Source organism: Scophthalmus maximus, chromosome 2 (genome assembly GCF_022379125.1).
Source record: "Scophthalmus maximus strain ysfricsl-2021 chromosome 2, ASM2237912v1, whole genome shotgun sequence".
Classification (NCBI taxonomy): Eukaryota; Metazoa; Chordata; class Actinopteri; order Pleuronectiformes; family Scophthalmidae; genus Scophthalmus; species Scophthalmus maximus.
The window spans coordinates 25,161,971-25,186,996 of NC_061516.1; the positions used below are offsets into that span (position 1 = coordinate 25,161,971).

At 43.9% G+C, this 25,026-nt stretch overlaps 1 protein-coding gene across 6 annotated transcripts; it reads left to right on the forward strand.

The window, feature by feature from the left end:
* Positions 1 to 971: 971 nt before the first annotated feature.
* Positions 972 to 24,753, forward strand: gtf2ird1 (GTF2I repeat domain containing 1). 6 transcript variants are annotated; one of them, XM_035624872.2, is made up of 27 exons: positions 972 to 1,220; positions 5,563 to 5,695; positions 6,085 to 6,226; positions 7,308 to 7,484; positions 7,571 to 7,754; positions 8,455 to 8,771; positions 9,828 to 9,923; positions 10,598 to 10,681; positions 11,479 to 11,662; positions 13,756 to 13,781; positions 14,018 to 14,144; positions 14,611 to 14,654; positions 14,906 to 14,986; positions 16,036 to 16,179; positions 18,318 to 18,371; positions 19,219 to 19,299; positions 19,491 to 19,674; positions 19,774 to 19,835; positions 20,466 to 20,537; positions 20,704 to 20,971; positions 21,760 to 21,788; positions 21,887 to 21,934; positions 22,033 to 22,110; positions 22,216 to 22,408; positions 22,721 to 22,767; positions 22,873 to 22,982; positions 23,814 to 24,753. In XM_035624872.2, exons 2-27 carry the CDS (start codon positions 5,567 to 5,569, stop codon positions 23,880 to 23,882), a joined length of 3,030 nt encoding a protein of 1,009 aa, XP_035480765.2. In that variant the 5' UTR covers positions 972 to 1,220; positions 5,563 to 5,566; the 3' UTR covers positions 23,883 to 24,753. The 6 variants fall into 6 exon arrangements, with proteins under 6 accessions (XP_035480765.2, XP_035480767.2, XP_035480769.2 ...); XM_035624874.2 differs by having other exon boundaries at positions 22,876 to 22,982; XM_035624876.2 differs by having other exon boundaries at positions 22,721 to 22,758; positions 22,876 to 22,982.
* Positions 24,754 to 25,026: the final 273 nt, after the last annotated feature.

The following is a 25,026-nucleotide window of genomic DNA, read 5'->3' on the forward strand; positions in this document are numbered from 1 at the left end:
TATGCATGGTTTCTTATAGATAGATTATTTTTATTAAAGCCAAGACAACTATTTGTCCCCCCACCCCGGGGGATATGAACTTTGCCCTACATCAAAACTTGACATGGTCTATTTTTAGGGAACTCACAAGAGCACACACCGTAACTCATAGTGCAGAAGATCCTGCGGAGCGACTTTGATATCCACTCTGGACAGATCTGTAATCCTAAAAATAATTTGGAGACAGTACAACTGTCACATCAGAGCCACCTTCCTGCCATCTGTGTGAGGGATTCTCTTAAAGCAACACTGTCTCTGGAAGTTGGGAACGCGCACGCACGCACGCACGCACACACACACACACACACACACACACAGGTGCTCTCAACTATAGAAAGACATGTGCGCACACACAAACACACACACACACACACACACACAGGCTAATGAAACACACACACACACACACACACAGACACACACAAATTGGTGCTCTCAAGTATAGAAAGACATGCGCACACACTTACAAACACACACACACACACACATTCTAATGAAACACACACACACAGTCTAATGAAACACACACACACACCCACACACACACACAGTCTAATGAAACACACACACACACCACGAACACACACAGTCTATTGAAACACACACGCACACACACACAGTCTAATGAAGTCTAATGAAACACACACACACACACAGTCTAATGAAGTCTAATGAAATTTTTAAAAAATTAAAATATACATATATACACATATATTGACATGGGTTCATTTCCCCTCCCTCGTGAGCAGTGTTTTGCCCCCGAGGGGTTTTTCCAGAGGTTCCTCCGTTAATCCTGTCTGTAAATCTGCAGCCAATAGATGCTGTCGTTGAGTCGGGCTGGGATTAGCAGGAGGCGAATGAGTTTCAATTTTACTGGATTACAGAACAAAGAGAGGGGAAAGGGACACCCTGCTCCGTGAAGAGGGACGGGGGAGGGAAACAAAACAGAGATATAAACTGAAGAGAGAGGGGGGGGGGAAACAAAAATATACACAAATAATAATCGAGATTAAAAAGCGTGCGGTCGAAGTCGACGCCGATGTTCCGGATTACGATGTTTTAGCGGACGGCGCGGCGCTGCGTTGTGCGCGTTTCTGATGGATTAAACAACGGGGGGAATATAAAACCTATTCCGGGATTGACAACGGCGACCAGGGCTCGTTTTAATCGCTTAATTGAAGGTGAGAGATTTTTTTTTTCCGCCGCCTTTGCCGTCGCCGCACACCGCGAAACCCTTCGACGTAGTGTTGCCTACTTTTCCGCCGCTGTACATTACATGGAATTGCAGATTATAACCTAATAATTTCTGGATTTGCTGCTGCTGCTGCTGCTGGTGGAGGAGGGGAGGTGGGGGGAGAGGGGGGGCTGTAGGAGATGAAAGGGGAAAGTGCTAGCGCTAGCTGGCTAACTAGCATGAGAGGGGGGCTAACGCAGGGGGGAGCTAATACGACTTTAAGCTAGCCAGTTAGCGAGCTAGCTAGCTAACTAACATGAGAGGGAGGGGGGGGGCTAATGCGACTTTAAGCTAGCTAGTTAGCTAAGTCGCTAATGTGGCTAATTAGCCTCGTTAGTTAAACATAATGGTGAATAGAGTAGTGAGCTAACTGTTAGTTAGCAGTGAAGTCGTCCCAGAGAGCGAGGGAGAGGAGGGGGGGAAGCTCCCCGCAGTGGAAGCGCCGGACCCGAGTTTATGATTCGGAGATTTATTCCAATTTATCCCCTCCCGTACACACATCGCTATTAGCCGCTATTAGCCGCTATTAGCCGTCACCAGCTAGGACACACAACAAAGCGAAGCTAGCCAGTGTCAAGGCGAAGCGACACATTTAAACTTTCCAAAGTGAAGACAATACGAATATTAATAAGACAATAACCGACAATATCAACCGAGTCGATTGCAGCCTTGTTAAACACCGTGTTAACGTGCGGTGAACTACGGGAGCGACCCCATTGCTACATGACAGTGCTATCGCTAGCCGTCATCTCGTAGCTGAGAGTAGCACTTTCGACTCGGGAGGGGTTTATTATAAAAAAAAATTAAAAACAAAGATATTGGATGGTTGAAAAGATCAAGTTTGTTGTGTGGCTGCAGAGAGTCAAGACAGCGTTAGTGGTGTTTTTTTAATTTATTTATTCTGACATCCGGCTCTCAGCTGTGTGGTTGTTGTACTTTTGTACTTTAAGAGAGAAGAAGAAGAAGAAAACAAGAAAACAGCTGACTGGAGTCAAACTTTTGTCAGCTGTACAGTAACTGTGTCTGTGCCGATTGAATCCACAAGACGAGAAAAGACTCATTTATTTACGGCACTCGTGCTTAAATCCCATCATGTGGTTTCACATTATACAAATATATATAATTTTTAAAAAATCATCCATTGGCCAATCTTTGTTTTTCCCTCCCGGCGAATCCTGTTTGGCGCCTCGGACTCCGGACGTAAAGAAAAAGATTGTTGTTGTTGTTGTTCTGTCTTTTGTTGATGTGATGATAAGTTACCCCGAAATAACACAATCGCCAACCGGATCGTAAACGACATCGTCAAATAAACTTTTTTTGTGGCTCAATCCAAATGTACAACCATGTGTTGTGCGGTCTTTGACAACACAAAGAAAAAGGCCAGTGAAAAAAGAAAAAGAGTGGTGTTGCAGGCACTGTTTATCATTTCAGACTTTGACTTGTTGAATGTACAAGACAGCGATTTAATATGACATGACGGCACAGCTAAACAGAGCGTGGCCAATTGCTTAAATGGATAAAGATTGTTTACCTCACTTGGTTTTAGTTTGGCCCTGCCCATCTGACCTCACACATTTTGAAATCACCTGTGTGGGTGTGGGCGCGTGTCAGTGTGTGTGTTTTACGTCGCGATAAATGTCCACACCCTGGAAACCCATACATCTGTAATGTGGACCTTGTGCGTTACCATATATTACCTGTAAAAGCACATGTAGTCCCCACGTACTGTATGTTAAAGATCGATCCACATGTACAATGATGTGCTCATTAGGGCTGCAACTTGCGATTATTTTTCTTATCGATTAATCTTGTCGATTGTTTTCTTGATTAATCGATTAGTTGTTTGGTTCATGACATGGTGAAAAAATGTCGATCATGTTTCCGAAAACCACCAAGACGATGTTTTGTTTTGTCACACACCGAAGATATTCAGTTTACTCATAAAACTACTTGAACCCATGAATCGATTATCGAAATAGTTAGCGATTTATTTAGTAGTCGATTACTAATCGATTAACTGTTGCCGCTCTAGTGCTTATAAGTTCTACGTACATTGTGCACACGGCATCTGAGTAACATTACCACCACGACTTGTCTTCAGAACATAAGTGATATTTAATATTTGCAAAACCCAGTGCTTCAAAAGATAGTCAGTTGATTGCTGGTGTAAATAAACCCCCTTCTCAATCCATGTGATCACATTTGATCGTTGTAAAGAAACCCGACTGCTTCCTGGTTTACCCTTGGTCAACCCAAAAAACACCACCGTCACCTTGACTGACTCGTACCCCCCCCTATGTCCGTAAACAGCTTAATCTCTTTACAGCCTTTCTTTTTTGGGCTGCTCCTCTGAAACCGCTTTAATGCAGTTTCAGGGCAAATTTAAATTCATTTAAAGGTCACGGCTTCAAGCGACACTCGGGCAGATTGCCCGGGATTCAGGGAATGCAGTCGGAATGCAGGATGTTTGTGATGCGGAGAGACGATTGTGTGCATGGATGGATGCGCGTGTGTTTTAAGTGTATCGCGGACCACTCTTGTCCCGAAGCCAAGGAAAAACGAAAAGGACAAAGTCCACGACGTTACACGTGGTTCCAACACCTGTGGCTCCCAGTATCAAGGATTGGCCGGCTGGGTTCTTTTTCCCGTCAAAGTGACAGTTTGGATGGAATCACAGTGAGCAGTTTTCTCTGTCAACGGAGCAAGTGCCTGAACAAATGTTGGGTTTCTTTTCTTTCTTTCTTTTCACGAAAGACTCCTAGTTTGGTTTTCGCGTCGCTTCATTTCTCAACGCTGCTCCACAGCGAACAGGTTAAACATTCGCAGCGAAACCCCGTAACGGCGGTGTGACATTATGCCTGAGCTCCCCTCCTTTCAAAGCGGTTGACATGGCATTATCCTGAGCTTATCCCAAACCTTTCTCCTTTTCTCCCTTCCCCGCTGCATTTCCTTTTTTAAATATGTGAGGGAAAGAGGCCATCTATTTTGAGGCCGTAATAATTTAGGAGGAGGGCGGGGCGCGGCGGAGGGGGAGGGGGGGGGGGTAATGTTTGCTGTGGCCCCAGGGGAGGCAGATTTAGATGGCCAATAGACTTGGCACGTTCAGACTGGTGCAGCTGAAAACCCCACCACACCCACCCTCCTCTTCCTCTGTCTATCTGGCTCGCTCTCTCTCTCTCCACCTCTCTGTCCTCTCTCTCTCTCTATTGAGTCAGTGGTCTGGGCTTGCCAGAGGCCAGTATAATGGTTCCCAGTGTCTGGAGAGATTAAAGGCCAGAGCTGCATTGTTCAAATGCCCCGAGATTAGTTTCCAAGGAGACGGGGTTTCAGTTGCCATGAGAACATAGTGCCTGGCTTTAGCCGACCGTGGGTTTTTTTCTTTTCCTTTAGCAACCCATATCTGTGTTGCCTCTTTTGCCTTTATTTACATTGTCTAGCTTTTTGGACTTTTGGACATTTGGACTTTGGGTTATGTGGCACTATACCACTATGCAGCGACTGTAAAGACCCAGAAGTCGCTGCAGAGACTACATATCCCATAACTTCCCCACCTCAGCATGAAATTCGCAATTTGGGTTTTTTATTGTATGGATTTCCATAAATTTGGAGATGATGTCAAAAGTTTCCCAGAGGTTACCACCTAGCACCTCCAGATGGTTCTATAGGCTTTTTACTTTTCCAGTGAAATATTTCAACTTCCACAAGATGGATTGCCACAAAGTGTTGTCCAGACATTGATGGTTCCCAGCAAATATTAATGTGCAAATGCGCTAAACTCGGATGATGAACATAGTAAACATGACCTGCTAAAATCTCAAGCGCTGCAACAATGGATCAATTAGCAATTGACGAAAGACTAAATTAATCATCAACAGTTTTTTTTGGTAATCAATTTATCGTTTTAAGGAAAAAAAAATCTAAATCAAATTCAGCTTCTGAAATGTGAATATTTTCTGCTTTCTCTGCTCCTCCTCTGAATATCTTTGGTTTGTGGACAAAACAAAACATCAACTTGGGATTTTGGGAAATGGGATCAACCATTTTATGGACCGAACAACTAATGAATTAATGGAAAATATAATCGACGCTACTGCTTTTTTTCCACTACATCTCTCGTATGAGATGGAAGCTCAGACTTGTATTTGCTTAAAAGCCAAACTGAAATGACGTTTGAAGGTCCTGCTTTGAATGCAGCTCACTGCTGCCTGTGCACGCACACGCAGGGCTTCTGTCGATATATCGCACTGTGGCAGCCTGCCTAACCCGTGTTCATCTGGTTCCCCCCGCAGAGGCATGGCTCAGATGAGGAAGCTGGCGTGCGACGGCATCAGGCCGAACGCCCGGGGCGAGCCGCAGCAGGTCCCGCCGGTGTCGGCCCGACAGGAGATCCTCACCAGCCTGGTGTCGGCCCTGGACTCGGTGGTACGTCCGACACACACACACACACACACACACACACACACACACACACACACACACACACACACACACACACACACACAGTTCAATTCTCATCTCGTGGTCTGTGGTTGTCAAGGAGGTTAACTGCGCAAAGCAAATGAGTGAAAATCAACCCCTTAAATCATCTTAATAAGCAGCTGCATTGTATTTTTGTGCCATTGTGCACCGAGCGACAGAAATTGATGATATGCATAACTGTGTGATCATATGCGAGGGCGTGATGAAATATCTTTTCCAAGAGAATCAGACCGCAGATCTTCTCCTAATCAGTTTCCTTGATGAACTCGTGAGCTGCAGATGTCTTCCTCAGAGTTTCCGAGTGAATGACGCCCGTGTCCCTTGTGTTGCAGTGCATGGCGATGTCGAAGCTCAACGCCGAGGTGGCGTGCGTCACCGTGCACGAGGACAGCGTGATCGCCGTCGGCACGGAAAAGGGCCGAGTGTTCCTCAACTCCAGGAGGGAAATCCAGACAGACTTCTACAAGTTTTGCCGTAAGCGCCGCTCCCAAGCGTCGCTGGGAATGTTGTCATAGCGACAGATGAGAGAACGTTACATAAAATGCACTTGTGTCTGTGGTCGCACAAATGCATATTCAGCTAAAAAGCCTCAATAACTGCTGCAGCTCAGAGTTTCAAACAGTTGAATCAATAATCAATAAAGCCGATGCAGTTGTACACATTTTGCCCCTCATCAGATAAAACCAAATTAAACAAACCACAATTTGGAAGCTACTTTATGTGTTAAGTTTGCCAAATTACAGCCAGTAAACATGTCAGAGACTCTTTCTGAAGAAGTTTCAAATGGATGTTGCAAGGGTCCAGTTGCTAAGGAGGTTATGGTCAAGGTCTCAGATCAAGGTCATCCCTCAATTGACTTTGAACAAACTGAAGGAGCAGACTGTCCTTTAGAACAACAGTGACCCCATTTCTCAATTCTGACACATGCAGAAAATTGTGGCGATGTTTAGTTTTTCTTGACAGGGAGGCTAAATGGGGACATTTGACGGCAAATAATGTCCCCGGACTCCACAACGTTTCCCTGCTTCTACTACCACCAATTTAAGGGGCGGAGACCTCCCATTACGCAGTTTAGAAATGGGTTCACAGCGAAACAGTAGCTCCACTCTGCTTTTGCTCGGCACATTATTAGAATAGAAGTAAATTGTTGTTTTTGTGTGGTTTCAGGGAGCCGCGTGGCCTTCAACCGTAACAAATGAGGAAGACTTGAACCAAGTGGCTTCATGTTGCCTACTTAATCACCGATTGTTGGAGAGACGCTTCCATTTTACCCAGGCACATTCTAAACAAGTCATTAATTTTATTGAAAGACAAATTAAAGACAAAACAAGTCATTAATTATACACGGCGCCATTTTTCATAAGGTGACATATTCATTACTTTTAGAAGGAGGTCTCTCAATCATCTTGGGGTTGGGTTTTTTGGGGGGTTCCTTTGGATCCTTCAAAGTAGTAAGGAAAGCAGAATGTTCTGTTGTGTTCTTGTGAGCTTGTTTAAAAAAACTGAGGTTTAAAAAGAAAAAAAGCGATATATGACTTTTGTCATTTGGCTTCAGGGGCGCCATGTCTGCAAAATTTGAGCACAGCAAATTCCCATACCAAAGACCAGGAAGGCGATCTCGGCAAACCGAGTAAAGACGGTGAGCACGGGAAACCGCGCGCTCCGTCAGATGCTCAATCCAACGTCTTCGTTCTGAGGAAGATGGTGGAGGAAGTCTTCACTGTACTCTACAGTAAGGAGGAATCGAAACACTCATTTCTGCTATAAATAATTAACGTACCGGAAGCAAGGATTAATTCGGCCCCATGCAATATGCAGGTGAAGCCGTGGGAAAGAGCAGCCTGGTCCCCGTGCCTCATGAGTGGATCCAGAAGGACCCCGGCTGCGTGGTGGCCCACGGCCTGCCCGAGGGAGTCGCCCTGAAGAAGCCGTCTGAGTACGACATCAAGACGCTGATGAAGATTCTGGAGCAGAGCCACCGGATCCAGTTCACGGTGAAACGGTGAGTCTGCGACGAGAAGCGGGAAGTCTGGCGTCTTGTTGGTTATGGGATAAGGGGCTTCTGTTTGAGCGCTCGTATCAGATTATGAAAGCAGATGTTTCCCCAATCGGATCGCTACAGAACGAATGAAAACCTTTTGGCGTTTTCAGTTTAAGCCTCTAATGATTTCCAGAGACGCATACTAGTGTTTGGCTGGAAGCACAAAGCTGCCTCGTCATCCTCCGTAGTTAGAAGGCAGCAGACAGACTGCAGTGTGTTAGTCAGGGATAAAAAACAATGTTTTAGATCTGCTGTGGAAAAAATACTTCATCAGGTTTCATGTCAGTCTTTCCAGAACATGTTTTCTTCATAACGACCACTGGCAATATTTATCAGGATTCACTACAGAGGCTGGACGAGGAGCAGCGATGTGTATTTTGTCAACAGCAGCAATACAAGTGACAAAAAGCCTGTTAATAATAATAATAATAATAATAATATTTAAGTCTGGTCAGAACAAAAACAGCTGCTTTTGCTGCAGCGAAGGCAACATGAGCCAAGAGATGCTTTGCAAAAGATAACAGTTGGCAAACAAGAGGCTTGAAGCTGTGATGTATGTAACCCTCCGAAGAGATCAAACGATCTGGTTGAGATTCAGTGGAACCTCCAGGCAGGATTTATTTCTGTTGTCTTTAGGTCTGGTTTCCTCTCTGTTGCTCAGGCCAGCAGAAGATTTGTCCCGAGAAGCCAAGTCCAGCAACGACGTCAATCACAACACTTCCGCCGCTGCAGTGACGCCGAGCAGCCACGGCCCGGGGAAGACTGCCGCCCAGGTAGCCCCGTCATCGAGTCCCGCCACTTCCAGCAACTCGGTCCTGTCGAACTTCCTGTACGGCATGCCCATGTCATCCAAACCCCACCCGGACAGCAAGCTGGACTTCAAACCCATGTCCCTCCTCAACCTGGGGAAGGACCGACAGGCCAACTGGACGACGGGGACAGACAAGAACATGTCCGCCAAGGACGGCGCTAGCAACGGTAAGGTGTGCACGTTTGGAGTGCAGGGTGGATTATGCATGTGGAGTATTTATCATAGATCCCAGTGAAGGTTTCAGTGAATACAGTTGAACACGGGAAGCTCTTGACTTTTTCCTCAGCCAAAAAGATTCCCTCTGTGAATGAGGTTAAATTCAAAGATTCACATAAGTCACAATAAAGATCATTTGGATTTTGCAGTGAAGTCAGAGTTATAGAGCTCCTTATTTCATTCAGAGCGGCACTTTTATAGCACATTTCCTAGTTATACTCATATCTCTGAAGGAATCATTTGACTTAGCCACTACGGCTGTATCCCAATTCAGGGACCACCTCCTTCGGAGGATGTGGTCTACCTGGCTGACGGAGGCGGATGGCCTTTATTTTCAAAATTAGACCGTCTGGTCTTTGACAGATTTCCTATTTGCCGTCATCAGGGTGTTTTGCCCTTATCGATGTTGCCTATCAAAGGAGCTGGTCCTCACTTGATAGGTAGAGCCCAGAAGGATCTACATGTTGGATCCTTCGTTGTTTGGAAATGGAAGGACGCATTTGACGGCCACGTCTGAAGGAGCCCTCGAAATGGGACAGCCGATTCCCATCGCAGCTGTGACGCAATCAGTCTTCAAATGTACAAGGCGGCCCCCGAATAATGACACCGCTTATGAGTCAGGAGCATTCACTTACCTGTGTTTGAAATTCTGCGAGTAGAGTACCTAAACCTCTCAATTGTAGAAAAACAGCGCAAACAAGAACCAGGAAAATTAGTTTTTACTGGTAAAATTGCATCTTCATTAGCACTTTGAGATTGCTTTTAGCAATGAAAAGTGCTCTATAAATGAAATTTATTATTGTTATTATTATTGTTATTATTATTATTATTATTATTATTATTATTATTATCATTATAATCTTCTACTGTTGGTCAAGTAATACCGAAGGCTGGGGAAACTATTTACTGAATGTGCAGATCATGAGCGAACATTCCTTTTGTGAAATTGAAGGAGAATTGAACTGAATGTATTAATAGCTGAATACATTTCCCTTTTGAAATGTCAGACGAGACAACAAGGCTACCTGGCGAGCAGGGTCAGAGTCCTCCCGGCATCCACATATCCAAGAGGCTACTCTTCTCCATCGTGCATGAAAAATCAGGTACGGTTGAAGTGTGTCTACGTGTCTTTAAGATGTCAACTTTGATCTAAACACAATATATTTGTGCGGGTATTTGAAGTTAGACAGACTGAGCGAGTGCTGCGTTTGGGATGGGGACCGGGATTTGTCCCAGTTTGCCTGATTAGCCAGCACACGTGTAGTATGCTAGCAAGAGTGAATATGAATGGGTGATAAAAAAAAGACCTGTCTAACTTGATGTTGGCTAGTTAAGTCTACCCTTCTCTCCCATTGGCTCTACTTCCTATAGCAATGTTTTCAAATTAAAAGCGCTCTGCAGAGTCTTTTATTTTTAAAAGAAGTTCAAATCTGCTAGCCAAGAAATCAGAGGATTTTTGTTAGTTTTGTTTGACATCTTTGTTTTATTCTTTCCCCTTGTTCTGCTCGGATTTGTGGGGCTCATTCAGCAGCTAAGCATTGTTTGCTCAACCACATTACTAACCCTTAATCATTAAAGGGCTAAGCTACTAAGATGTCAACAGTAATCCTTTAAGACGATTGCGAGTTGACATTGAGTAGATGGAGACGATTAATTTTCAGATCTTTAGCGCCACAATGAAGCGAAGCTCAATTGAATGTTTAAGCTCCGATAAACTTTTTTACACAAAGCACCAGACAGCCATTGTTTCTCGTTTATACACTTCTCTACCCTGCAGAAAAATGGGACTCATTCATTCGGGAAACCGAAGACATCAACACGCTGAGAGAATGCGTTCAGATTCTGTTCAACAGCAGATACGGTGAGTAGGAGCCTTTCTGCTGCATTTCCCTTTTTGTTTGGGCTTCAGCATCACGTATAGAGGGTAAATTTAGGAAGGTGCCTCCGCCTCCTCGAGCTAATTGTTCACGCACGGTGATGATTCTGTGTGTATCTATGGATGTTGATGGATTGGGGTCACTGCTTCGGTGTTGATCATCTCTTCCTCAGAGACTTATACTTGTAAACACAGTATACCGTTAAATCCTACACGAAAAAATGTCGGAAGAGCTCAACCAGCCTCGTTGAAAACATATCCACACAAATCAGTTCCAATGTTTCCCCACGACAACGATTATCATTCCCTTCAAGTTTAATTTGTGATATTCTTTCATATCACACCATGTTTACTAGAGCCCGACCGATATGGATTTTCTGGGGGGCCGATGTTCAGGTACAAGTGTTCTGATACCGATACATCGCTCGATATATATATATAATTTTTTTGAATTTGTCAATGAGTCCTTAGATTTATTAAACCTTTATGACAAGGATATGTAATTGAAACTAGATAATTTAGTTTAGCCATAAACTTTGTCATAAATAACTCAAAAATTTAAAGAAAACACAAAACAAACAACTTGAATTAAGAAAAGAAACAATTTATTTTACGCAAAAAGTTTTCTGTACAGTAAAAGATTTCATATCGGGAAACATAAGCGCTGATTCGGGCATGTCGGCGAAAGGTTCGTATTGGTGCGATATCATCGTCCAACAGATATATCATTCAGGCTCTAATGTCTGCAAAACCCTGGTTGTTTACTTGTCCTCTCTCTCCAGCCGAGGCCCTGGGTCTAGATCACATGGTGCCTGTCCCCTACCGCAAGATAGCCTGCGACCCGGGGGCCGTGGAGATCATAGGCATCCCTGACCAGATCCCCTTCAAGAGGCCGTGCACCTACGGCGTTCCCAAGCTCAAACGCATCCTGGACGAGCGCCATGGAATCCGCTTCATAGTAAAACGGTGAGGAGTGATTTAAGATGCACAAAAGAAAAATCCAATCTTTCCAGTGTTGTTGGAGCATGATATGCCGCTTCCAGGCAGGGGCGTAAATCTCCGGGGATCTTTTCACAGCACCGGACATTCGTAATTTATATAAGTAGATTTTCAAGGGAAAGTCATGAAAGTCTAATTAAGTTTGATTTAGCTTCTTGCCACGACGCCATCGTCCAGCTCCACGCCACCAAACTACAGTATGACATTCGCTTCTGGAACTCGTATATTTTGGGACAAGAAGCCACCGAGCCTTTACCATCTGTCTCTTAAACGTCTGCTCGCCTCTGCACACTGTGTCCCACCGACTTGCTAAACCGCTTCCCTCCACGTTCCCAAATGACTTTCCCCCTGCCAGCGCGGTCGCCGCTAACGGCTCGCCGCTCTTCCATTCATTTGTTTTAAGCTGATTTAAATGAGCCACCACGCCTTGTTTGAGATAACACATCTTTTTTAACGAATCCTGCAGGCGGCTCATTAGCGTTAACACAATTAGGAAAGATTGAAAATGTGATTAATTCAGAATTTTACATCACTTTCCCCCCATCGTCATTGAGGGATGTTCCAGATGCAGGGCCCTGATGTTCTCTTTTGGCATGTTCTTTCGTTGACAGTCTCATGATCATTCTCTTTTTTTAAACAAACTGATCGTTAATGTTAATGGTTTGACGCTTTAATTGAAACCCCAAATTTTGGCTCTCTGCAATTGCTATTAATCATTCGAAGGTGATATCTCATGCTTTACACTGCAGATCACACACACACACATTCACACACACATTCGCATGTTCTAGAACTCTTTTACCCCAAAAGTGGTTTAAAAAAATTATTAATAGAAGGACAAATCTCAGCCAAGGCCAAACAACCCTAGTTATGATTATCTACTTCTTTTAGTCGAAATATAAAGCCGGAACATTGTTCTGAAATTTTCCAAAGGGGTTTGTATGCGAGAACCCAAATGTCCGCAAATATAGCTCTGGACATTTTCCTGAACTTTTCCTGCCAGCAACCCCACGAGTAAAATTTCCGGAAAAAGGTGAGAACACGTGAGAATTCAGCAAAGAAAATCTCCGGAAAAATTCACAGCGCGCGAGTGGACGCGTTGATGACTGAAAACAAAAACAGTTGTTCCGCGGTGGCGTTACCATCACGTCCTGCCTCCCTCCTGCACGCTCTTACCCAGACGCCACAGAATATTCCGGATGTTCTCGGACCAACCTCCTGCTTTGTTCGTCGTACGCCGAAAGGCAAACTCCGGAAAATGTCCAATTTTACGGCGTCCGTGTCTGTCAAAGCAGCTTTTGAAGGAAAAGGGAAGTGGCTCGATAGGGTTATGATTTATTTGTCATGAAACATGCTTAAAGAAAATAGTCAAAAAAATTCCTGGATCTGCCTCATGATCCACATCCGCACCAAGATTTCCCTCCGCCAAGTTTGATAGAAATTAGATTTTCCTGTGTAAACCTGCTAACAACTAAGCCAACCGACAAGATAAGGGTGAAAACATAACCTCTTTTTTAAAGGTAAAAAAACAAAACGGCTGTTGTTTGTTTTGCGTTTGGAGCTTTATGTAAAAGCTTAAGACCATGAAATATAAAAAATTAAGTCATCTTGCTTTACTAAAGGTAGTTAATTAATTCTAAGTGTACAGTGCCTATAAATACACCCCCCCCCCCCCCCCCCCCCCCCCGTTCACTGGCTGGAAGATTCATAAGTTAATCAGTTATAGGTTTTACAAATAGATGTAAATAAACATGAAGAAACAGTCGTCTGACGATTAATTACGATCACAGCAGGAGACGAGCGTCTCGGTGGGAGACACGCCAGAAGAGCCACACGGTTATTTTAAGTCGGAGAGATTCAGGGCCAACAAAAGAAAGTGACTCAGTTTCTCGATTGTTTAAAGAGCAAATAATGTGAGTAATGAGCCGTGAACAATGTGTTTTCTCCTCATGTATAGGTTTGCGTCATGATTTTTTTTTTCCCCCCCAGAGCTTGAACGCTCTTTGAACTCGGTGACTAATGACCCATTTCTCTCTTCTTCTTTTTTTTTTACATTGCAGAATGTTTGATGAAAGGATTTTCACCGGTAAGACGATGAATTACTTCTTAAATTTTTGTTTTAATGCCATTTTTTCCTTTGATTTAGCCTCAGATAAAATGACAGCATGAAGCACAGAAATGTATAAATGATGATAATTTGTCCACCAAGTGGAAAATGTCCTGCCCAAAACATTTATCGCTCTCATTTGATTCAAATATGATATCTTTTTAAAAAGACGCAGCGTTCGTTCTTATCTCCCCCGTGTCTTTTGTTTGTCGAAGCTGCCGGCAAGATCGCGCGGGAGGAGGGAAAGCACGACCCGGGCTTCGCGCCCGACGACGGCTTCCCCGACAATCTGAGCATCCCGCCCACCGCGGCCGAGCTGGTCGGCAATCCTCTCAGCAGCAGGTCAGCGCCGAAATCCAAGAATATTAGACAAGTGTGGCATGTACAACAATTGTATAGCAGTCATAACTGGACAGAATGAAAGAGTTTCAATATGCTGCTATACGGAATTTCTTATTTACGTTGCTAACGTGACGTAATTTTGGCGACAGCCCTCAAGTCATATTTTTAATTTTTCCTAATTTTGGTGCCTTTTCCTCTTCATATCCTGTCATTTCATATATAATATATATAGCTTTGTGGTGTGTTCGCTGGTGAGGGAAACGGTGCCGCGCATTTGAGAACAACATGTTGCCGTTTAGATGAAGAGAAATCTGCACGACTTCACGAATTCTAATTCATCTCAAATGTTTGCCCGTGTTTGGCCGTTGAGCAGTTTCATGTCCCCCCACACGGGCCTGGGGAAGTCAGCTGACCCTCGTCGTACCGGAGAATAATAAATAAAATCACGTTTCATTTTACTCCACAGATCAACAAGTGCGTGCGTGAGTCCCATGGCTGACTGTGAAGCAGGTATGTGCATCATACAAACCTTTACATCTTTTTTTGGCTGTCTGACGTAAGATATATATATATATACATATATATATATATACATATAAATATGTATATATATACTGTAGAATTAATATTTAAAGGCCGTGTTTAACTCTCTTTGCAGTCCATTCAGTTCAACTATATACTAGTCGCAGACTTAAATCTGTTTTGAAACGCAGCCGTGACACACAAAGCCGGGGACTGACTGAACCGTTGTGTCTCCGCAGGCCCGTCAGGGGATTGCATTCCTTTGAAAAGGATTAAAACGGAGCCTCCGGATGGGGAAATCATTCAAGTTACAGTGCCAGGTAAGTGAGCAATAAGTGAAACAGTATACTCCTTGAAATATAAACCAGAGTGCCCAAATGTAACAGACCGTATGTCAACAGCAAGACTTTGTTATGGTCCCTTTCTACACTGTTTCCCTCTCCAGCGACACTTATCAGCGCTGTAACATCTTGTGCTGTCATGTGCCCAGCCCCGCCCCCACTCCCCGGCCACTCAGACACACACAGTCAAAACGTACTTCCACACGTCACCTCTCGGATGTTTTGGTGACGTGCTCGTCCGGTCGGGACGACTTTGCTTTGCTTGTGTCGCCCATTTTCGAAACGAAAAAAAAGAATACTTAACATTTCTGGCTTGCTTCACTGAAAGGTCAAGAGGGCATGACACAGGTCAAGCTGATAGTGAGCGCCCTCTGCTGGTTCGCGAGGGGAAATACACATTGTAGTTTCGTCACCTCTGAGCGATCTCAACCGTCGCCTGAACTCATCTACCAGCACGTGAAAATGACATATAGCAGTGTTGCCAGTGTATAAACAGAACATTCTGGGTAGTTGGGGGGGAAAAGCAGAGCCAAGAACCAAAAAGTCTCATCAGTTATTGGAAGATCCGGTTTTGGAGAAGCTCCAAATGATGTGTTCCATTTGTGGAAAAGAGCTTCTGACATGAAAGCAAATCTGTCTCACCAGACGTTGAAATTTAAAAGGGGTAGAATTTCTACTACTGAAATTTTCAGCATTGAAATTATGTGACTGTAAATGTAAAAAATTCAGCACTTTTCACAAAATTTCCGGAGCTCATGTTCTTAAATTCATAATCAAAAAAATTCAAGTTATAAAACAGGAAATATCAGTCTGAACTCAAGTTTCCTGTTGCTTGTCTCTCTCTCGTGTGTGTGTGTGTGTGTGTGTGTGTGTGTGTGTGTGTGTGTGTGTGTGTGTGTGTGTGTGTGTGTGTGTGTGTGTGTGTGTGTGTGTGTGTGTGTGTGTGTGTGTGTGTGTGTGTGTGTGTGTGTGTGTGTCTGTGTGTGTGTGTCTGTGTGTGTCTGTCTGCGTGTGTGTGTTTCGTCCAGAGGCTGGTACCAGTGGGGAGGAGCCCAGCGAGTCTGTGGCCGAGCCCGTCGCAGCCGCACCGTGTCCAGCCACGGCCTCGCCCTCCGCTCCCCCCGCCCCCCCCGCTCCCTCGGTTCCCCATCACCCCGTGGAAAACCACACAGGTAACACAAGCCACGTCCTCCTCCTCATCTACATCCTTCTCACTGCAGCTCCTGGAGCGCCCGGCACCGCCCACAGCTTCCAAACCTCCACCACCCCCTGGTGCCGCCCAGCTCCGACACCCCCCACCACCACACTATGGCCCCTTTTTAGGCGCTAAATAAGCTGCAGCACGTATGAAAACCACTTTTCTCAGATACTTTTATCTTCAACACTACCACCCACCTACCCCCACGACCAAACCCCCCCCTCCCACTCAGCCCCCAATAGACACAACCCCAACCTTAAAATACCCCACCTCCCCAATTCCGACCCACTGTAGCGTGTCCCTTCCCCTCACTCTTAGAAACGCTCGCTCTCATCTGCGAAAGGCAAAGTGCATCAGCCGCAGACATTCCACTGAATCAGATCATAAACTCAAAAGTAATTTCTCTGCTCTTTTTTTTTATATAAATCAGAGACATTAATCCAAACTGATGCACTGTGCACATTTTCCAGACATCGAGTGTTACTCTCCTTAGTTAGTGTGTTAGAAAGAACAAACTGCTCCTCGAACAATCCTGTGCCTTCACCTAACACACCTCACCTGTCACCCGTAGAGCCAATGACCTCTCACCTCTGAACCATTAGGGTTGAATAGACTGAGGTCAACCAAGGACCTTTGAGTAGACTGAACTTCACCTGCCCTTCAGTTGAATTCAAAAGACACATAAAAAAAAAAGAAAAAAAGCTCAACAACTTGATGTGAGTGCAAACGTGTCTTGAACCGACACGAAAAAAGGTTGACAAAATGTGATTTGATCAAACTTGGGGAAATCAAGAGTGTTGTAACAAGTGTGTGATATTGTCATACCTAGAGCCAGAGCGATTTATCGGTTGGCCGATCTAAATTTTTGAATTTACTTATTATAATATAATAAAAATAATATATATTTTTTATATTTAAATTTAAATCAGCCTTTCAGGCGTGTCAGTATCTGCGTTTACGTTTGCCGATATGAAAGAGTTTATTTTACAAGATCAACAGTGCAGTTAAGATGTGCATTTATGTTTATATTTTACCTTAAAATATATATAGTTCTGTATATTTGGTTGTATTTATGTTTCTTTATGATAAAGTTTATGGTAAAACTGTAAAATATCAAGCCTCAATTACATTTCTTTGTCATAAGAGTTTGATAACCACATAGAATAATAACTTATTATAATTATTACTTACATAACCACTTAGGAATCAGTGCCCAAAATTTTTTTCAACATACAAATCGGCCAATATATCGGTATCGGAAATGTTTTACTCCTCACTATCGATATCGGTCGGGCTCTAGTGATACCCCTTTTTCTATATATTAAAATTAGGCCGTTTACATGTGAAGGGTATCGCCATAGCAACGCTGCGGCGAACGAACAGTCTACTCAACGTGATCTCGGTCGTAGCGTACAGAACTTTTCAAGAGGCGTTTTTTGTTTTTCGTTCATTTATTTGATTGTTCCATGTTTTAAGTTTTCTTTTCTTTCAAAATGACCACTAAAGGAAACATACTGAAGGTAAGTGCAGCAAATGACACATTTCTGTTTTATTTTTCTGTTGCACATGCTTTTTATTAAAAGAATTTTTGTTCAACTGTGCTAAAGTGAAATATGGAGACCCACCGAGATGTTTTAGTCTGTTTGGGGGAATCAAGAAAAAACTACACCAATTTCAAACTTTGTAGCTAATTTTGTAAAATGTGACTTAAGTTTGCCTGGAATAATTCATTTAAACATTTGTAAAATGTTAACGTGATGTAATCAAACAACTACTGTCGTGCAATAACACTGAAATATGAAAGATGATAGTATTGAATTATTGCAGCTTTACATTCTAATATACTTGTAAGTTGCTGCTTCCCCCTGTATTTACGATTACACCAATTTTACAAATAGTTGCTGCAAAAAAGCTGTTGACTTTTTTTATGAAATTGAAGACTACTGATAAAAGATATATGTATTTTTATTATTTTTTATTTTTTTTCTTGAGCTAAATCAGTATTAAACCATCAAGTCACTTAGACCATCAGGAGTAAAACATCACATCATTTAAATCTTTGTCGTATATAATGTTCGCTGCCCGTCCTCATGTTTTTCTTGCGTCTTGCAGCTGAAGCTCTTTCGCCCGGCGCGACGTCCCAGAGCATCAGAAGATCCTCTGAAGGTAAAAGATATTTTATCATCAGAGAAACCGCCGATAACAGATTGTTTTTGTTGGTGTGGATTTTGTTGTGGGGCGACAGACTGGAATAAAATATATTCAAATAATATATATATATATATATATATAAAATATTTTTGATCCAGACGTTCTGTGAACAACAGACATGCAGATGATGCTGCAGTTATGAAACTGGTTCATTTTTCTCATGTCCATGTTCCCATATGTCACAGGGGTCACAGAAAGTTCAGTGTGTAGTTATGAGAATTTTACGACTAAAATTCATATCGTTTGCTTTTATTTCAGGTGCAGTAGAAGTTGATTTGTGGCTTTTATTCGCATCTGCGTCAATAATTAGCTGGGGTTTATTTTCATTTGTTACCGTCTCTGGTGATAAAGTGATCAACACCACGCGACCGGTTTGTCTTCACCAGGTCAACGCAGGACAGGGAGCATTTATCAAAATGTAGCTGGCGAAGTGGGGAGGACCATTTTTTAAATAAAAGTAGTAATGTTCACAGGTGAGGAGAGTAGGTGCTGCAACTAACAATTATTTTCATTATCGATTAATCTGTCCAAAGATATTCAGTTTACTGTCACAGAGGAGCAAAGAAACCAGAACAAATTCACATTTAAGAAGCTGAATTCAGAGAATTTTGACTTTTTCTAACATAGAAAACTACTCGAACCGATTAATCGATGATCAAAGTAATTGGCGATTCATTTACTAGTCCACTACTGATCGATTAACTGTTGCAGCTCTAGAGGAGACGCCCGCTCGCTAACTGGTGTAATATTTTCTCCGTGTGACCTTCACGGTGTAAACGTTTTCCCGCTCCGTGGCGCTCAGCAGGGAGTCTGGTGGAGGACATCGGTGAAATGATTCTTCAGCTGCGGAGACAAGTGGAGAGCCTCTTCGGCATGAAGTACGGTAAGCGACGCGTGGTGGTGGTGGTGCAGCGGCACCGTCGTTCATATTCGTTAACGTTTGACTGGGGATCTTGTTTTGAATTCTTAGTTTATCAGTCCTGCAGGTTTGTACTCGCAAAGATTGCGCGCGGACTCATTCCATGAAGTAAAAGTCTCCTCTCTCGTTCCCTGTCCTCTTCCTCTTCCCTGTAGCCGAAGCTCTGGGACTTCCCGAACCAGCCAAGGTTCCCTACTCCAAGTTCCAGATGTACCCGGAGGAGCTGTACGTCACCGGGCTGCCGGAGGGAATCTCCCTGCGACGGCCCAACTGCTTCGGAGCGGCCAAGCTGCGCAAGATCTTGGCTGCGGGCGGCCACATCCAGTTTGTAATCAAAAGGTATCTCATATTCATGTCCACAATACTTTTCTTCATCAACAGTTTACCACGGTTGTGGCTAACGTGAGTAAATATTCTAATCTCTTTATTCGTCTCCAGGCCTGAGCTGTTGACAGACCCAATAAAACAAGAAATGCCTTCTGTCCCCGTCTGCGATTCAGGTACGTTCATGTTTCCAAAATGCATTTTGAGAAATACCAGCAAATATTACACTCCTTCATTATATTTAGGATTTGTTTTCATACGCCTTTGATGTGCTGCTATTCAGACCAGGCCTCCTCATCGTTTTGTTTGAGCAGATTGAACCAAAACAAGAAAAGAAGGAGGATTTATTATTCACCATGCGTGTGCCGTGAATGAGAGATTTACTCAACGGTTCCGCTTAAAAAGTTGCAGCCACGGCTCATTTTTACACGTACTTTTCGATACATTCTACCGTACTTGCACTACAAAAAGTAAACCTGCAGGAATCTCTCATGCCGCTTTAGTCAGAATAAAGAAAAATCCAACCCTCTGGAAGGTCATAATGAAAATCAATGCTATATTGGGCAACAAAAAGTGTAACGTCCGTGTGAAGGTCAATTCCAGTTTATGCTCCATTGTTAATACCGCCCTTCTAAAAAAGGAGAAAGAGAAAAGTCCTTGCAGGGATTTTTTCCTCCTGCAGCCGGAACGAGGAGCAGCTCTTAGCGCCTGTCGTTGTTCAGTAAATCTTGAGAGGGACAAAGTAAAAAAAAAAAAATCCCCCAAATGTTTAACCTTTAAATGTTGTTGTGTGTTCCCCCCCAAAGATGTGGACATCAAGGACGCAGCATCAGCAACGGAGGACGCTGCGGCTGCATCCAAGAGACCCGGGTTCTCAGGTGGGTTCACCCGCCTCCTGCCATCGAAACAAGACAGATTCATGGTTAGACGTTAATCTGCCAAGTCTCTCTCTCTCTCTCTCTCTCTCTCTCTCTCTCTCTCTCTCTCTCTCTCTCTCTCTCTCTCTCTCTCTCTCTCTCTCTCTCTCCCTCCCTCCCTCTGCAGAGTGCCTGGAGTCCAAGCTGTCCAGGATCGACCTGGCCAACACGCTGCGCGAGCAGGTCCAGGATCTGTTCAACAGGAAGTACGGGGAGGCGCTGGGCATCAAGTACCCGGTGCAAGTGCCTTACAAGCGGATCAAGAACAACCCGGACTCGGTCGTCATCGAGGGCCTCCCCCCCGGCATCCCCTTCAGGAAGCCCTGCACCTTCGGCTCGCAGAACCTGGAGCGCATCCTGGCGGTCGCCGACAAAATCCACTTCACCATCACCAGGTGGGAACCGCAGTCACGCAGCCCTGTACTTGATCTAACCACTACACAACTGTAGTCGTCTTCCACAAGGCAATTTTTGCACTTTTTATAGTTCATTTTGCTATTTTAATTGTGTATTTTGCCATTTTTATTGTGTATTTTGCTATGTTTTTGTGGTTCCTACCTCTTCCTTTGACGCCTTTGACTCTTGCTGTGGCTGTAAACAAGTGAATTTTCCCCCCGCGTGGGATTAATGAAGTCTCATCTTATCTCATCCGATACGTTTTTCTAATTAATCTAAAATGTCAGAAAATAGCTTAAAAAAAAGGCCTCTCCGCAAATTCCAGCAGCAGATTAAAAGTAGCAATTGAAGCCACAAGCGGAGAAAGTTCTGCTTTTTTTTTTGTTTAATCGTTTATTTGTTATGCAAATTATCACCAAAATACAGAAATTCTTTTTAAAAAATGCCCTTTTCTGTTAAGTAATACTTAAAAATTTCAGGATATTTTCTTAGTAAAAGAAAAAAAATCTGATTTCTTTGCTCTGATTTTTCTAATTTAACACAATTTAGGTGAAATCTGTTTCATCCTCGTGAAATCTGTTCTTCAGCGAAGAACGAGGACAAGAATCGGCTCAAAATGTATTTATTTTTCATAAAAACATACGACAAAAGACTTCCATATTTGAAGCACCATAAAATAAATTTCTGTACGATGAAACATCATAAGTGGAATGTGTCATCAACTTGTTTTCTGTTTTATAACTTTTTGTCAAATCTCCTTAATCCTCTTAACTTTACCTCTTTGCAGACCTTTTCAAGGACTCATTCCAAAACCAGGTAACAGGAGCAGGATCGTTAATAATCATTAATAATTCAACATAATCTCACTACACAGAACTAAAGTTATTGTCGTGTAATATTAATATTTTTACCAGCACCCCGGCGAGTCACTCTACTGAAGAAGGCCTACGCCTCCATCAGCGGTGAGCAGATACATGTTCTTTCAAGAACGTCTTCTTCATCTGGATTTTGAATTTCCATCTTTGAAAGTCGCTCTAACCGATTCTCTTCGCCCTCGCAGACGACGACGACGTCAACCGCATGGGAGAGAAGGTGGTTCTGCGAGAGCAAGTCAAGGAACTGTTCAACAAGAAATACGGTGGGTTGATTTTGTCACATACAGCAACTCGTCTGTTGTTTTGCGGATCTTTCATGAAAGTGACTTATTGTATCTTATGGCTCCCTCGTGTCGTGTCGTGTCCAGGCGAGGCTCTGGGATTGGACCGCTCCGTCGTGGTCCCGTACAAGCTGATCCGCGGCAGCCCGGAGTCCGTGGAAGTCAGTGGCCTTCCGGACGACGTCCCCTTCCGAAACCCCAACACCTACGACATCGTGTGTTTGGAGAAAATCCTCCAAGCCGCCGAGGAAGTATCATTCTCCATCAAGAGCCAGCTACAGTGAGTAGCGTGTCTCTCGCTGTCGCCGCGGCTGCATGTGCTTGGCGGTTAAGCTCATTATGTTTTGTTTTACGCTTCAGATTTGAATCCAGTCAAAGAATAACTCTTCCTCAACGGCGAATGTGAATTGTGTTGCAACCGTGAACAGTAGTCGAACGTGACAGAATGGAGGCAAAGACGTAGATCGCGGGGGGAAATGTTTTCATTTTTCTGTCTTTTTAGTCGTGAAATAAACGGAGCCTGAAACGGAATTCTGAAAAACAACAAGTCCAGTATATCGCCTGAAATGACCCAGTCTCTCCTCTCTCACAGGCCTTTTGCAGAGATCTGTAGCCAGCCTTGTAACACAGGTACAGTAGGTGCTGTTCCGTTTTTTTTGTTTTTTTTTACTGTGTCTTCGTGGTACGTAGAGCTTTGGTGCCGTTGCCGTCTGAGAGTGAATCCGCTTCCCTCTGTCTCCCCAGTAGGAACAGACGCCTCCACCAACCGACGAAAGCGCAAGCGAGTCCAGGAGAGCAGTCGAGTACCTGCCTCCTCGGACCTGGGGCTCTCGACCAATCAGATTCCAGTGATGGTATGTGGGGAAACACGAGAGCAGTGACTGAAGTAGTATGATGGGACCAGCTCAATCTTTCAATCCATAAATAGTAACCACTAGCCAGGTGCAAATGTCCATCCATCGTCTACCGCTTTATCCATGTAAGGGTCGCGGGGGGTGGAGCCAATCCCAGCTGACATTGGGCGAGAGGCGGGGTTCACCCTGGACAGGTCACCAGCCTATCACAGGGCCACATACAGAGACGGACAACCATTCACTCTCACATTCACACCTACGGTCAATTCAGAGTCCCCAATGAACCTGACCCCATTCTGCATGTCTCTGGACTGTGGGAGGAAGCCGGAGAACCCGGAGAGAACCCACGCACACACGGGGAGAACATGCAAACTCCACACAGAAAGGCCCTGGTGCAAATTTGTGATTTACTAAATTTGGTTTCGGCCCAACGTGGAAGACGTGAGGCATCGGGTGGGTTCGGAAACGATCAATGGCCATCAAGGAAAACAATCGATTTATTTTTATTTCCGTGTCCTCATCTTGTCCTAACAGTGACGCCGCGTTCACACCCACCAAACGCTAAGCGAATGTTCTAACTGGGGCTAAAGCCGGCGTCCAATTTCCTCGATTACAGTTGACGGGGCCATTCGTGCTCCACGGGTTTCTGTCGTACAAAACTATCCAACGGTGTTTTAGGAGACAGAGCTCCCAAATCACAACAGTTGGAAAAGTTAGGATCAACATACGAACAAACATTTTAGCGAGTTAAACCAAAGAGACATATGATCGCAGAAACCACCGCCACTGACTGACTGACCGTCTTCTCTTTGCTTGTGTGTCTTCCCGCAGCAGTGGCCCATGTACATGGTGGACTACAGCGGCGTGAATGTTCAGGTTCCCGGAAAAGTCAACTACTAGAAGGAGCGACAAACAAACCTCGACTGCAGCAAAGGGATTTTTTTGTCAACAAAGTGACATTTTTGTGACTCCTCCACATTGCAAACACTAACACAACACAGAGTGCTTAAGCTAAACGATCTCCCCCCCCCCCCCCCCCCCCCCCCCCCGAGACTGGACGTCGGGAGCTGAAGGGTTGTTTTTTTTTTCCGTGAGGAACAACAGAATGTACGCGGATGGAGAAAAGCTCGGCTCGTCCTCTCCCGTCTCCACAAGTGTCCATCCACTGAGTCATGTTTTTTTTTTATTTTGTTTTTTTGGGATCCAGCAATTGGTTGCAATGTATCACTGACAAGAAAAGAAGTAAAAGAAAATGTCTTTGATGGCGATCTGGTCCCGCGATATTCAGATATTTGTACTTTTTATTTATTATATTTATTGAAGTATAACATTATGTGCAGGGATGTAAAATACATTTATTCTGTTATACGGCTCCTTGAGGAGCCATCACAAACACTAACCACCGCAAATCAGATCCAACCACCGAAATGAAAAAGTGTCTTAATGAGACGGTAAGCCATCAGAAATGAACGGAGACGATTATGAACTTTGAGCGTTTGCCCGACGACAGCAGGAAGCACCTGCGGTATGAAAAACTAAAACGAGACAGACTTTTACAGTAAACAGCTTTTTTTTTTTTTATGTTAGCGCCACATTAACAATATGTAAAAAAGAAAACAACACATATCTCATTTAAAGTCAGCCTGAATGTATCATGTAAAGGAAAGAATGGTAATGTTACTCTGCGATGACCGTCTCTGGACTAACGATATTTAATATGCTGTACCTTAACGCCAATTAGGCCTTTGAAATAAAAATGTGTTGCCTTGCACTTTGAACTTGTCGTGGGACTTTTGTTTCCTTCTCTGCCTTCGAGCACTTTAGAAACGTATAGAATGTTTGTACCCGGGAACTGATGTGACGCCGTCACGTCAACGGGGTCCAGGATGTCAGAGGAAACGCTCGCAAACGACCGTCATCGCGTGGAATCGATGCCGAAGAAAAGAGAAGGTTTTGTTTTTTAATTTTGTGGCTTTAATCGCACAAAGTGACCTTTTAAAGGTCGTATCAGACCAAGTGAAAGAAGATGGGAGGAAGTGAAGTA